Below are 15,996 nucleotides of genomic sequence, written 5' to 3'. Positions count from 1 at the left end.
GGAAATTAGATGTGTAATTCATGCCTCTAGAATGCCTGAAGGTGCTCCTTGGATTTTGAGCCCTTCTATGTGGCTAGGCTGCAGGCTGAGAAAAACTTATTTCTAACATTGCCTATGCTGTGTGAAAGACATAACTTGTTAAAGAGGTTGTAAACCTCAGATTTTTTTTTTTTTTTTTTAGATTACACCTGAAAGACAAACACATAATGAGCTAGTATGCATCGCATACTAGCTCATTATGATATACCTACCTTAGAACGAAGCCCCGAAGCGCCGACCGCTCACCTCTCCCATGGGTGACATGTTCTGTCACCCTTCTTCCGGGTTCGCGGCATCCGGCCATCTGATTGGCTGGACCCGCGATTACGTCACTCCCGCGCATGCGCGCGCGGGAGCCGACGGTCATGGCACGGGGCTCTGAAGGAACGGCACCAGTGGCCATTCCTTCAGAGCGCATGCGCCAGTGAGGTCACTGGCTGCATTTAAGGTAAATATCTCCTAAACAGTACATGTTTAGGAGATATTTACAGTACCTATAGGTAAGCCTTATCATAGGATCACCTATAGGTACAACTTGCAGAGTAGGGTTTACTTCCTCTTTAAAAATGACAACTTTGTGAAAAAAAAAATGATTTTTTTTCTTAATTTTCAAAAAGTTTGTGAAAGAAAATGGCGAATTTCCGTGGGTCAATGGACACACAGACCAGGAGCTCGGGAACGAGCATGCACAAGCGGCCCTTCAGCGTGAGATCACATACCTGATTTCATTTCCTAGGTCTTGGGCGTGCACACTAGCCGCCGGCGACCAGCTCCCGCTGTGATTGGACACAGCAGGAGCCAATCAGTGGGTCCAGTGGCCCCAATGTCCGCCAGGACCCGCCGATCCTTCCTGAGGCAGACAGAACAGCGGTCTCCTTATGTAAACAAGTCAGATCACTGATGTGTGACAGGAGAGGACAGAGATCTTGTGTTTCTGCTAAGCAAGAACACAGATCTCTGTTTTCTTTTAGTATAAGCACCTTCCCCACACAGAAAGCACTCCCTAGCGACACATTTAACCCATTGATTGCCCCTGATGTTAACCCTTTCCCTGCCAGTGTCATCAGCAGTGGCAGCCCGTCCATTGGGGGCACAGGGGCGCCGCCCCCCCATCCATGCATCTGGCCCCCTAATCTACATAAAGGGCGTCGGTCGGACGCATGGATTTCAATAGGGGATTTTTTTTTAAGCACGTGATTAGAGCCAGAGGCTCGAATAGGCTGCAAAAAAAGGGTGGGCTTGGGGCGCAGAGCCCACCCAGTTGTATGGCAATAGCGAATAAATATTTGCTATTGTCACACTGACTCTCCTCCCAGCCAATCAGGAAGAGGGTTGTGAGACCGCTTTGCCAATTGGCCAAAAGGAGAAACGATCTTAGTGGCCAAGAAGAGGAAGAAGAGACACGGCTGGAGGAGAAGGACAGCAGCTCAGCCATCCAGCACTCCCCGGCTCAGACAGGAGAAAGGAGGAGGTAAGGAAGCAGACCGTTCAGGGAGGGAGGGAGAGGGAAGGGAATGTGTCGCCTGCCAACCAACCGACCTACCAACGGGGGGGGGATGCGCATTGGTTTGCCGCCACCTCTGCCCCCGCCCAATTACCGAGCACCAGCTGCCATTGGTCATCAGTACAGTGACAGTGCATATTATTTAGCACTGATTGATTTTTCTCAATACATTATATACAACTGTTCTATATTTGGCTTACATGGTAGAATTACCTTAAAACATGGTCACAGTTAAATAGAACCAGTCACAACTTGGTTAATGCAAGAATCTATATACTTATTCATAAATTATTATATAAACCGGGTCAAACCGAATTCAGGAATCAGTAGACCGTATGTAAGATCAGGCAGTTGTTGGGGCAGCTACTATGAAACTTCATATTACCTCTGACCCCTGACTCTCAAGCTATATGGTCTATTAGTGGTAAAAAAAAAAAGTAACTCTTCTTGCCTGCTTAGTTTCAATGATTTCAGAAACGAATATTCAGATTCTTGCATACACCCAGTGGTAATGAGTTCTACGTGGTGAGGCTGTGAGGGGAAGTTTGATTTTATCAGTCCTTACTCTGGCTTGTTCTCGAAACTCATCCACAACCAAGCGATCAACTCTTGATGGATTGGTTGGAAGTCTTGGGACTGCTGAGCTGTAGGAGCTGGAAACTCTGTTTCCTGGGAAATTTCTAGCAAGCTCTGCTTCCGTCTATAGAGGATACAACACAACAATGATTAATTACAGACGCAGAGATAAGTGACTGGTCAAGACCTGTGTCCACGCACATTCATCCATTAATAACTAAAAAATAAAAAAAAAATCATAAAATCAAAATACAAAGCAGAGATTTGAAAAAATTCCTGCAGCTTAACCACTTAAGCCCCGGAAGATTTTACCCCCTTCCTGACCAGGGCCTATTTTGCGATTCGGCACTGCGTGACTTTAACGGACAATTGCGCGGTCGTGCGACGCTGTACCTAAACGAATTTGACGTCCTTTTTTTCCCACAAACAGAGCTTTCTTTTGGTGGTATTTGATCACCTGTGCGATTTTTACTTTTTGCGCTATAAACAAAAAAACAGCGTCAATTTTGCAAAAATAACAATATTTTTCAAATTTTTTTATATGAAATTCCCCCCAAAAAAAGTAAAAAATCAAAATTTTTTAACATTTTGGGCCAATTTTTTTTTTTTACCATAAGTTTGGTAAAAAAAAAAATCGCAAAAAGCGTATTGATTGGTTTGTGCAAAAGTTATTGCGTTTACTAACAAAGGGAAAGATTTTTGTCATTTTTGTTGTTTTTTTTTTAACGCGTAATGGCGGCGATCTGCGATTTTTTTGCGGGACTGCGACATTGCAGCGGACAGATCGGACTCTTGACTGACATTTTTGACACTTTTGGGGTTACCAGTGACATTTCTACAGTAATCAGTGCTATACATATGCACTGTTACTGTAAAATTACACTGGCAGTGAAGGGGTTAACTTTTTTTGAGAGGGAGGGGTTATGTGTGTCCCTAGGGGCGTGATTCTAACTGTGATTGGCTGTGGCTTGAGGTGTAGGAACAGTGATCAACGGTCCTACATAGTAGAACCGTATGATCACCATTCCTACACAGGGGAGAATGACAGGCGGCTTATTTACATTAGCCGCCTGCCTCTTTCCCTCTGCACCGACGATCGCCGAGTGACCGGCGGACATCGGGCCCGCTGGTCACACGCGCGGGGGGGTCCGTGACCACACGGGAGCGTGCCTCCGGCGGCGCGCGCTCGCTCCCTAGACCCTCACAGGCTAGCGACGTAGCCCTACGTCGCTCTGCCTGTGAGGGGCTGACCGCCGACGTAAATAGTCGTGCGGCGGTCGGCAAGTGGTTAAATACTTAAAGGTTTAGGAACGTAAAGTCCTTTTCTAGGCTGTTGGAAGTGATCTAGAAAAAACTTTTTTCAGTAAAACGGTTTTCTTGGATTTTATTGAGGGACACTGGAAGTCAAACCTTCAAAGGGTTGGTGGGCACTGGCAAATGATTGCTAATAGGCCCAACGTAACAACAACTTGGGTTACCTGAAGGACCTGAAGAACAAAGGGTCCTTCTTGTAGAACTTTGGGTCCATTCATACTACGTGCCGTGGGACTGCGTTGGACAGCTATTCAAGGGCAGTCCCACAGCAAGACAAGGCAAGATACCTAGTCTCCCGCTGTGGCCGGTTCACACCACTATGTTGCAGTGGTGTATGCAGCACAGGTCACTGCACACCGGCCAATAGAAATCTCTAAAATATCACTGTGTGACATTTCAATAAAGTTCATAAACGATGCACTGGTATCAGTGCATCAACACTGCACTGGTCTGGCCGGGCCGCACCACACACCAGCCACTGCATTGCAACAAGCCCTTAGACAATGTGTGTACAGAGGACCAGGTGGTAGCCTTGCAAATCTGGGAAACAGAACCAAAAAAGCCCAAGCAGCAATACCCACATTAGTGGAGTGGGCTTTAACAGGGAAGGGGGAACCCGATCTTGACCCCTTAAGCCTGGTTTGTCTGAGCCAAAGTGAATCAGTCTTTCTGAAAGAAGCAGTGGCTGAGAGATAGACTTGTACAACCCGAACCAAGCTGTTGCCCAAGGGCCAGATGTGTCCCTTCGCTTACCTTTTTACGGCCCTTAGGACACTTTTCTTCCAAGTGACACCAATGAAAGGGGCCACCATTCCTCCCACTGACACCAACAATGAGGCACTATTCCTCCTACTAAAACCAATGATGGGGCATTGTTTATTCCCACTGGCACCAGAGTATTTTCTACTATCACTGGCCACAGTCTGGCTCTTCTAAAGCTTGAGGGACAGTAAACTGGCCCTTTTTTTTAGAATGTTTGGAGACCCCTAATCTAGGCAATGAAGGGGAAGTTTATTTGGATAAACCAATACAATATAGTTGCCCTCAAAAGGCCAGTTGTATCTGGGTTGCACTATGTAAGATGCAGGGTTAAGGAGTGTGCTATGTACATTGTGCAGAGATCAGGAGCGCTTCACGTTACAGAGTTCAGGAGCGCGCCACCTACAGAGTACAAAGTTCAGGGGTGCGCTATGTACAAAGTGCAGTTCCAGGGGTGCCCTAAGCACAGAGTGCAGGGTTTAAGGGTGCACTATGTACAGAGTGAAGGGTGCAGGGTTCAGGGGTGCGCTATGTACAGAGTGCAGATTTCAGGGATGCACTATGTACAGAGTTCAGGGGTGTGCTATGTACAGAGTTCAGGGGTGCGCTATGTACAGAGTTCAGGGGTGCGCTATGTACAGAGTTCAGAAGTGCTCTACGTACAGAGTGTAGGGTTCAGGGATGCACTATATACAGAGCACAGAGATTAGGGGTGTGCTATGTACGGAGTGCAGAGTTCAGCAGTGTGCTACGTTCAGAGTGTAGAGTTCAGGGGTGCACTGTGTACAGAGTTCAGGAGTGCACTACGTACAGAGCGCAGAGTTCAGCAGTGTGCTACGTACAGAGTGCAGAGTTCAGCAGTGTGCTACGTACAGAGTGCAGAGTTCAGCAGTGTGCTACGTACAGAGTGCAGAGTTCAGCAGTGTGCTACGTACAGAGTGCAGAGTTGTGCTACGCACAGAGTGCAGAGTTCAGGGGAGCACTACATACTGAGTGCAGAGTTTAGCGGTGTGCTACATACAGATTTCAGGGGTGCGTTGTGAACAGAGCAGGGTTTTGGGGTGCGCTATGCACTGTGTGCAACACCAACTCCCCTCCCCTCTAACCCAGGCTGGCTCTAGTAATTCCCTATGTAGGCGGCTCTCTCTACTATCCGTGTATTTGGCTCTATCATACCTCCCTGTGTAGGTAGCACTGCCTTGCAGGGAGATCGTTCTCGCTCTCAGATAATGGAGACCTGTCTCCGCAGTGCAAAGCAACAGCTGTCCTTTGTAAGGGAGGATGAGAGCCGGAGCTGGCGGAATAGAGTTCCTGCCACATTCCAGCTGCAAAACCGGTTTGGAGGGCCACATGACAAGGCCTGGCGGCCGGATTCGTCCCGCGTTCTTTGTGTTTGACACATGTGCTCTTCATAACCCATGCATGTAAGCATTTACAAGAAGGTCTTCTTACCTTTTTTCTTTCCTTCTCTAAAGCTCGGAACTGCTCACAGCATTCCTCTAGTTGTAAATGGAGTTCGTTGGCAGGTCCACTGCGATTTCTCGAAGGGCGGCTTCTGTTGAAAGGGGCCGGAAAGGGAAAGTACGGTGGGGGGATTTCACCGCAGAACAGGTCATTTATAAAAGGTTGAATCTGATTAATATCTTCGTAATGGAACAGATCAATGAGGTCGGAAAACGGGAAAGGCGGAGGAAAAGACATGTTTGCCGTCGGAGAAAACAACTGCGGGTTAAAGGGAGGAAAATTCTGATTCTGCTTTAGATCGGACATCAGAGAAAAAGGAGGCAGAAAGGAGGCATTGACGAAGTCGGACATGTTGCCCAGGTTGGGTTCCTGTTTGCGTTGGAAGGGGCTGCAAGGAGGCGGGTTTTGTTTGGCGCCGCTATGCGGCATATTCCAAGTTCTTCTTCCTCTTCGGTCAGGATTTCCGTTGTTTTGAGGGTTTGCTCTTTTGGGCAGTTTGTGAAGCCGTTCGGAGTTATTCTGTCCAGAACCGGGCTGAGTCGGTGACCAGTTTGGTGGATAACCGAATGTGGTATTCCGATACATGCTCTCCTTACTAGGAGACGAGCGACTGAAACACTTGCCCCGCCTCTGGTTCTCATCAATAAAGCTAGAGAACGGTATCTGGTTGGTCGTTCCGTTCAAGTGTCCATCTTTAGCAGAAGGTGGCAACGGCGGTTGAGGGAAATACCCTGGACAGTGGGTTGGAGATCCATCGGACAGACTAGAGCTTGCAGGAGATGGCAAAGGGCTGGTTGCCGTTTTCTGGGTCCCCAGCGGTTCGCCATCTAACCATCTGTGTCCCTGGCTAGCCAACGGGAAGCCCTCGTTGGGGCTAATACAAGGAACTGGAGACTTTGCATAGGACTCCTTTTGGATTTGAGGAGTAATATTTTCACGGCATTCGAAGGTGCCGACTTTTGGAAAACCACTATAGTTTTCCGACCCTTCCTTGTAGTGCGCCTTTTGTGTGGTTGGATGGAAACCGTGAGTTTTAGAAAACTGCTGATTAAACTGGAATGCTGGTGGCTTCATGCACAGCGGGGAAAAGTCACCGGAAGGTTTTGCATATGTTTCTTTTCCCCAACTTTCTCTTGCTCCAGGCGGGTAATTCATTTGACCAGTGGGGCTTCCCCTACTGAACTTGCCTCTTCCCTTGTCGTTTTTCCATGAGGGCCGATGCACGCTGGAGTATTCTTTTGCCCTCTTCTGCGAGCTGGGGCAGGCATTGCTTCCATTTTTGCTTCCATTAAACTTGACGTAGCCATCGGCACACTGGTTAGGCCATTCGATTGGTTGGAAGGAAGAATTCAGTTCCAAGGCTTGGTTTTCAAAGTAGAGGTCTTGGAACACGTCTTCGAGCCGTGGGCTGCAGGTTTCAGGGCTGGAAACCCAAGAATCCAGCAAGCCCAGGTCCTCAAACCCTCTTTGAAGGCTCTCAATGTCTGGCAATTTTCTTGCAGGCTCCTGGTAGGCCTGGGGGCCAATTACGTGGGAGAGATCGACATTTCCTGGAAGGATGGTGGGAAGATATTCAGAGAGATTCTGGTGGTCACTTGCAGCCCACAGTGGGGGGAACAGTCTGGATAGTGAATCCCTAAAAAAAAAAAAAAACATTCAGAACTCCAGGCTAATATTAGGTTAACAACCCTCTAATTCAGTTATCTCTTTATTAAAATAAATCATTAATTATCCTAAAGTTGGAAAGGTACTTTTATTTTTTATTTTGGGTAGAGCAAGGGAGGGTTATTGATTTTTTTTTTAACCACTTAAAGACCGGGCCTTTTTTGGCACTTTTTATTTAGTAAAAATCTGTATTTTTTTCTAGAAAATTACCTAGAACCCCCAAACATTATATATATATATATTTTTTTTTTAGCTAAGACCCTAGAGAATAAAATGGAGATCATTGCATTTTTTTATGTCACACAGTATTTGCGCAGCTGTTTTTCAAACGCATTTTTTGTAAAAAAAATACACTTTAACCACTTCTGGACCGTCCAACATGTATTGACGTAGCTACTTTGACGTTAAAGGCAGATAGCTGCCATAACCCCGGTATTTTTTTTACAGGGCGGCGTTCTGTTTTAACATACAAGTGATCCCAGCAGGGGATTCGCCACGGGATCACTTTTATGGGCGGCGGGAAAGGTGCCCACCCCCCCCTCCTGCCGCTTCCTGGTAATTTTCGCGGCTTACCGGTGCCATCGGTAGCGGGGAAAACGATCTGATCCCCTCTCCTGATGGCCAGGAAGTCAACAGAGGGCAAGATGGCCCCCACTCGACTCTATGGCCTCGGAGGGCCGGAGCAACGTCATATGTCACTTCCCCCCAAATGCCTTAAAGGGCCAAATTAAAGACAGTTTTTTTTTGTTTTTTTTTATTGATTTAAGTGTAAGGTCTTTTTGACCGCAAGATCTCACATTAAAAAGGGACCTGTCCTGCTTATTTCTATTACAAGGGATGTTTACATTCCTTGTAATAGGAATAAAAGTGATCAAAACATTTTTTTAAGGGGACAGTGTAAAAATAAAAAGTAAAATAAATAAGTAAAAAAAAAAAAATTAAAGCGCCCCGTCTCTCCGAGCTTGCGCGCAGAAGCGCCCACATATGTAAAACGATGTTAAAACCACACATGAGGTATCGCTACTATCATTAGAGCGAGAGCAATAATTCTAGCATGAAACCTCCTCTGTAAATCTAAACTGGTAACCTGTAAAAATTAGTATAATGTTGCCTATGGAGATTTTTAAGTATCACAGTTTGTCGCCATTCCACGGGCATGCGCAATTTTAAAGCATGACATGTTAGGTACCAATTTACGTGGCCTATCATTATCTTTCACATTATGGAAAAAATTTGGGCTAACTTTACTGTTTTCTTATTTTTTTTAATTTTAATTAAATTTTTTCTTAAATTCAAATACTTTTCCCCAGAAAAATTGCGTTTGTAAGACCGCTGGGTAAATAGGGTGTGACACAAAGTATTGCAACGATCTCCATTTTATTCTCTAGGGTCTTTTCTAAAAAAACAAAAAAAATTTTATATATATATATATATATATATATATAATGTTTGGGGGTTCTAAGTAATTTTCTAGCAAAAAATACAGATTTTAACTTGTAAACAACAAGTGTCAGAAATAGGCCTGGTCCTTAAGCGGTTAATTAATTTTAATGCAAAAAAAAAAAAACAATATACAACCCAATATTTTGGTAAAATATGAAAGATGATGTTAAGCCGAGTAAATAGATACCTAACATGTCACGCTTTAAAATTGCGCACGCTTGTGGAATGGCGACAAACTGCAATACTTATAAATCTCCATAGGCAATGCTTTAAACATTTTTACAGGTTACCCGTTTATGGTTACAGAGGAGGTCTAGGGCTATAATTATTGCACCCGCTCTAACGATCACAGCGATACCGCACGTGTGGTGCAAACACCGTTTAGATATGCGTGCGTGACTTACATATGCATTCATTTCTGCGTGGTGGGAATATGGAGGGACGGGGGGGCACTTGAAATTTTTTCTTTTAATTTTTTTTTCTTTACACTGCTCCTTTTTTTTCTTTTTTACACTGCTCCTTTTTTTTTCTTTTTTACACTGCTCCTTTCCTTTTTTTTTTTTTTTACACTGCTCCTTTTTTTTTATTTTTTTTTTTTACACGGTCTCTTAAATTCTTTTTTAATCATTTTTATTTCTACCACAAGGAATGCAAACATATAACCCAAACCTCTCCTCTACCTTTGAAAGCAAAAAAAAAAAATCAAAAAACAAAAATTGTGATCTTTTGCTTAAAAAAAACAACAAAAAAAAAAACTGTTTACTTCCACCCTAGACCGGAAGTGACGTCACTCTTAGATCATAGAGGTGATCGGAGACAATCTGGTCTCTGTTCACCTCTATGGCCAAAATAAAACAAACAGAAGGCACCTCCAAGTGCAGAAAAGAAAAGACTTTTATTGCCAAAGGATAAAAATGCACTCACTAGCATTAAAATAAACCAGGCTCATCATAGGATGTGGCAAGGAATCCAGTGACAGGCGGTCCCAGGGGTGGTCCAATGTGCAGCATGATGGTGGAGATCCCAACCGACCAGCAGAGGCGGGGCCACAGGAGAAAGAACCAGGAAGGACGGCCGTGCTGCCAGGACCAGAGTGGAACACAAATGCCAGGAAGTGATGTCAAAGGGGCGGTACATGTTTCGAATGGCCGATCTTTCTCCTGCAGCCCCCCTCTGCTGGTCGGTTGGGATCTCCACCATCGAGCTGCACATTGGACCACCCCTGGGACCGCCTGTCACTGGATTCCTTGCCACATACTCTGATGAGCCTGTTTTATTTTAATGCTAGTAAGTGCATTTTTATCCTTTGCTAAATAAACTAAAATGAAAAAGAACATTTTTTTGAAAAAAAAAAATTAATTTATTTTTGTTTCTGTATTTTACATAATACAAATTTATATATATATATATATATATATATATATATATACACACACACACACACATACATATATATATATATATATATATATATATATATATATATATATATATATATATATATATATATATATATATATATATATATATATATATATAATCTATATATATATATATATATATATATATATATATATATATATAACATTTATAATTTTGCAAATAATCTTTCCTAATAAATTTAGGACAGAATGTATTCTGCTACAATTCTTTGGTAAAAATAACCAAAATCAGTGTATATTAATTAGTCTGTAGGAAAGTTATACAGTCCACAAACTATGGGATATATATCTGAAAATGTATCAATCCTGATGTAATGACATTTCATTTCTTGAAGCACAAAAATGCCAGGACAGTACAAATATCCCCCATGGAAACCCTTTTTTGGAAGAGGCAGGCGAGTTATTTGAAGTTGACATTTTTTGTCACAATTTTTTGGAAAATTAAGAAATTAAAAAAAAAAAAAAAAAAAAATGTTTAAATCACAAGTGCAGTACAGCGTCATCCTATAATTGATGTGGCGGTGATCAGGTACACTGACTGTGACAGTATGTAAAAATAAAAAATATAATAAAGTTTACTTGTAATTTTTTAAATATTGTTTATTAAATGATTTTTTAATTTTTTTTATTTACAGTATAACCACTCTAGGGACCAAGTGATCAAGATTTTTCTTTTTTTTTACACACTTATTATTTTGCAAATAATCTTTCTTAATATATTTAGGACAAAATGTATTCTGCTACATTTCTTTAGTGAAAATAACCCAAATCAGTGTTTATTATTTAGTCTGTAGGAAAGTTATACAGTCCACAAACTATGGGATATATATCTGAAAATGTATTAATCCTGATGTACTGACATCTCATTTCTTGAAGCACAAAAATGCCAGGACAGTACAAATATCCCCCAAGTAAACCCTTTTTTGGAAGAAGCAGGCGAGTTCTTTGAAGTTGTCATTTTTGTCACAATTTTTTGAAAAATTAAGAAATTAAAAAAAATAAATAAATAAATAATAATTTTTAAAATCACCAGTGCAGTACAGCGTCATCCTATAATTGATGTGGCGGTGATCGGGGACACTGACTGTGACAGTATGTAAAAAAATTTTTAAAAATGTTTCTTTTTTATTTTTTAAATATTGTTTATTAAATTTTTTTTTTTATTTACAGTATAAGACTGTACTACTCTGGGGAGGTGATCACGATTTATTTATTTTTTACACTTATTATTTTGCAAATAATCTTTCTTAATAAATTTAGGACAAAATTTATTCTGCTACATTTCTTTGGTAAAAATGACCAAAATCAGTGTATATTATTTAGTCTGTAGGAAAGTTATAGAGTCCACAAACTATGGGATATATATCTGAAAATTGATCAATCCTGATGTACTGACCTCTCATTTCTTGAAGCACAAAAATGTCAGGACAGTACAAATATCCCCCAAGGAAACCCTTTTTGGAAGAGGCAGGCGAGTTCTTAGAAGTTGTCACTTTTTGTCACATATTTGGAAAATTAATAAATGAATACATTTCTTTTTAAAATCACCAGTGCAGTACAATCTGCTATAATCGGTATGGCAATCAGTGACAATGACTGGTGACAGTATGTAAAAAAATAAATAAAATAAAGTTTATTTTTAATTTCTTAAATACTGTTTATTAAATTATTATTATTTTTTTATATATACAGTGACCAGAGCAATACAGTGTTACTATAGTAACACTGTACTTCTCTGAGGGAGGTGATCAGGATTTTTTTTTTTTTTTAACACACTTAGAATGCTTATAACGGAATTTCACAGTTATAAGCAACCATTTTTTCTGCATAAAAAAAACCTAATTTGATGTTTACTGTTGTGATTAGCTGTGGTTTGCCACAGTTTATCACATGGTACAGATGGGCTGTGATTGGCCCTGTCTGCACCATGTGATGACTGTGACCAATAGTACAAGGCATATAACAAAGACCTTTATTGTGTACAACTGTCATGGGACCTGCTGTGATTGGGCACAGCGGTCACATGCTACTGGCATGATCTTTGTGCGGTGGACACAGCAGGTGACAGATCGTGCGAGAGCGCGGCGTGTGGGGCGTGTGCGCAAGGCATGATCCTGAAAAATGCAGTGTATGCGTTGATTTACTATTTGTTTTAAAAGGATACAGTAGAACCCCAACTCAGTAATACCACCAGTTCATTAGTATCCCCGTTCAGCAGAACCCCAGATTATTGGAACCCCCACTCTGCAGATCTTCAGCTCATTAGTACCCTTGTCCAGCAGATCCCAGGCTCAGTAGTGCCCCCAGCTCTGCTAATCCTCTGCTCATTAGTAACCCCCAACTATGCTGATCCTTCATTCAGTAGTAACCCCCAACTATGCTGATCCTCCACTCAGTAGTAACCCCAACTCTGCTGATCTTCCACTCAGTAGTAAACCCCAGCAATGCTGATCCTCTGGTTTGTTGATCCTATTCTCTCTCCAGTCACCACTAACATCCCACTATAATTCTCCCATGCTGCACACCACATGTGGCATTGCTAGTTTCTCCGGCCCTGGTCCCCCAGCTCTGCGGATTCTCCGCCACTCAGTCCTTTCTCCCTCCAGTTCCTACTCACCTCCCGCTGTATTTCTCCCATGCTGCTCACCACGTGTGGCATCTGCTATCTTCTCCTGCTCTGGTCCCCCAGCTCTGATGACTCCCTGCCACTTAGTCCTTTCTCCCTCCAATCCCTGCTCACCTCTTGCTATATTTCTCCCATGCTTCTCATCACGTATAACATCTGCCAGTTTCTCCCGCCCTGTCCCCCAACTCTGCTGATTCTCAGATGCCACATTTTGAAGTTCTGGATGGAATGAAATGCTGCACACTGACCATGGTCCCCCAGCTCTGCTGATTCTCCCCCCCTCAGTCCTTTCTCCCTCCAGTCCCTGCTCACTTCCTGCTATATTTTCTCCCATGCTGCACACCATGTGTGACATCTACTGTTTTTCTCCCGCCCTGGTCCCCCAACTCTGTTGATTCTCTGCCCTTCAGTCCTTACTCCCTCCAGTCCCTGCTCACCTCCTGCTATACTGTTCCCATGCACCACACCACGAGAGACATCTGCTAGTTTCTCTTGCTCTGGTCCCCCAGCTCTGCTGATTTTCCACCACTCAGTCCTTTCCCCCTCCAGTCCCTGCTCACCTCTTGCTATATTTCTCCCATGCTTCTCATCACGTATAACATCTGCCAGTTTCTCCCGCCCTGTCCCCCAACTCTGCTGATTCTCAGATGCCACATTTTGAAGTTCTGGATGGAATGAAATGCTGCACACTGACCATGGTCCCCCAGCTCTGCTGATTCTCCCCCCCTCAGTCCTTTCTCCCTCCAGTCCCTGCTCACTTCCTGCTATATTTTCTCCCATGCTGCACACCATGTGTGACATCTACTGTTTTTCTCCCGCCCTGGTCCCCCAACTCTGTTGATTCTCTGCCCTTCAGTCCTTACTCCCTCCAGTCCCTGCTCACCTCCTGCTATACTGTTCCCATGCACCACACCACGAGAGACATCTGCTAGTTTCTCTTGCTCTGGTCCCCCAGCTCTGCTGATTTTCCACCACTCAGTCCTTTCCCCCTCCAGTCCCTGCTCACCTCCGACTATATTTCTCCCATGCTTCTCACCACGTATAACATCTGCCAGTTTCTCCCGCCCCAGTCCCCCAGCTCTGCTGATTCTCCACCACCCAGTCCTTCTCCCTCCATTCCCTGCTCACCTCCTATATTTTCTCCCATGCTGCACACCACGTGTGACATCTGTTAGTTTCTCCCGCCCTGGTCCCCCAGCTCTGCTGATTCTCTGCCCATAAGTCCTTACTCCCTCCAGTCCCTGCTCACCTCCTGCTATATTGCTCCCATGCACCACACCACGAGAGACATCTGCTAGTTTCTCTTGCTCTGGCCCCCCAGCTCTGCTAATTCCCCACCACTCAGTCCTTTCCCCCTCCAGTCCCTGCTCACCTCCCGCTATATTTCTCCCATGCTTCTCACCACGCGTAACATCTGCCAGTTTCTCCCGCCCTGTCCCCCAGTTCTGCTGATTCTCAGATGCCACATTTTGAAGTTCTGGACGAAACACTGCACACCAGCCCTGGTCCCCCAGCTCTGCTGATTCTCCCCCACTCAGTCCTTCTCCCTCCAGTCTCTACTCACTTCCTGCTATATTTTCTCCCATGCTGCACACCAAGTGTGACATCTGTTAGTTTCTCCCGCCCTGGTCCCCCAGCCCTGCTGATTCACTGCCCCTGAGTCCTTACTCCCTCCAGTCCCTGCTCACCTCCTGCTATATTGCTCCCATGCTCCACACCACGAGTGACATCTGCTAGTTTCTCTTGCTCTGGTCCCCCAGCTCTGCTGATTTTCTGCCACTCAGTCCTTTCTCCCTCCAGTCCCTGCTCACCTCCCGCTATATTTCTCCCATGCTTCTCACCACATATAATATCTGCCAGTTTCTCCCAACCTGTCCCCAAGCTCTGCTAATTCTCAAATGCCACATTTTGCAGTTCTGGATGGAGTAAAACGCTGCACACCGGCCCTGGTCCCCCAGCTCTGCTGATTTTCCCCCACTCAGTCCTTTCTCCCTCCAGTTTCTTCCCCCCCTTCTGCTATATTTCTCCCATGCTGCACACCATGTGTGACATCTACTGGTTTTCTTCCGCCCTGGTCCCCCAACTCTGTTGATTCTCTGCCCTTCAGTCCTTACTCCCTCCAGTCCCTGCTCACCTCCTGCTATATTGCTCCCATGCCCCACACCACGAGAGACATCTGCTAGTTTCTCTTGCTCTGGTCCCCCAGCTCTGCTAATTCCCCACCACTCAGTCCTTTCCCCCTCCAGTCCCTGCTCACCTCCCGCTATATTTCTCCCATGCTTCTCACCACGTATAACATCTGCGAGTTTCTCCCGCCCTGTCCCCCAACTCTGCTGATTCTCAGATGCCACATTTTGAAGTTCTGGATGGAATGAAATGCTGCACACTGGCCATGGTCCCCCAGCTCTGCTGATTCTCCCCCCCCCCCCTCAGTCCTTTCTCCCTCCAGTCCCTGCTCACTTCCTGCTATATTTTCTCCCATGCTGCACACCATGTGTGACATCTACTGGTTTTCTCCCGCCCTGGTCCCCCAACTCTGCTGATTCTCTGCCCTTCAGTCCTTACTCTCTCCAGTCCCTGCTCACCTCCTGCTATATTGCTCCCATGCCCCACACCACGAGAGACATCTGCTAGTTTCTCTTGCTCTGGTCCCCCAGTTTTGCTAATTCTCCCCCACTCAGTCCTTCTCCCTCCAGTCTCTGCTCACCTCCTGCTATATTTTCTCCCATGCTGCACACCATGTGTGACATCTGTTAGTTTCTCCCCCCCCCTGGTCCCCCAGCTCTGCTGATTCTCTGCCCCTGAGTCCTTACTCCCTCCAGTCCCTGCTCACCTCCTGCTATATTGGTCCCATGCTCCACACCACGAGTGACATCTGCTAGTTTCTCTTGCTCTGGTCCCCCAGCTCTGCTGATTTTCCGCCACTCAGTCCTTTCTCCCTCCAGTCCTTGCTCACCTCCCGCTATATTTCTCCCATGCTTCTCACCACGTATAACATCTGCCAGTTTCTCCCGCCCTGTCCCCCAGCTCTGCTGATTCTCCGATGCCACATTTTGAAGTCCCAAGTGCTGGATGGAGTGAGAAACGCGTAAGAGGTGTGTTAATCTTGTTTCTGGTAACTTTAATAAATATTTTGTGGACTTTGAAATTGAGTGGCTCCACCT

General features: G+C 44.6%; 1 protein-coding gene across 1 annotated transcript in view; it reads right to left on the bottom strand.

Annotated features, from left to right (window-relative positions):
* The window catches only part of LOC309557245 (uncharacterized protein), a 51,726-nt gene that overhangs the window by 20,070 nt on the left and 15,660 nt on the right, over positions 1 to 15,996 (bottom strand). The window contains exons 4-5 of the mRNA XM_082259912.1: positions 5,645 to 7,292; positions 2,109 to 2,243 (exon numbers count right to left, since the gene is read on the bottom strand). Of these exons, the coding sequence (XP_082116038.1) occupies positions 2,109 to 2,243; positions 5,645 to 7,292 (1,783 nt within the window). The remainder of the gene's footprint in view (positions 1 to 2,108; positions 2,244 to 5,644; positions 7,293 to 15,996) is intronic.

Source organism: Pelophylax lessonae (assembly GCF_965119305.1).
Source record: "Pelophylax lessonae genome assembly, chromosome: 5".
Classification (NCBI taxonomy): Eukaryota; Metazoa; Chordata; class Amphibia; order Anura; family Ranidae; genus Pelophylax; species Pelophylax lessonae.
Note: the sequence above shows the minus strand (reverse complement) of the source record. Positions and strands in the feature narration are given on the sequence as shown.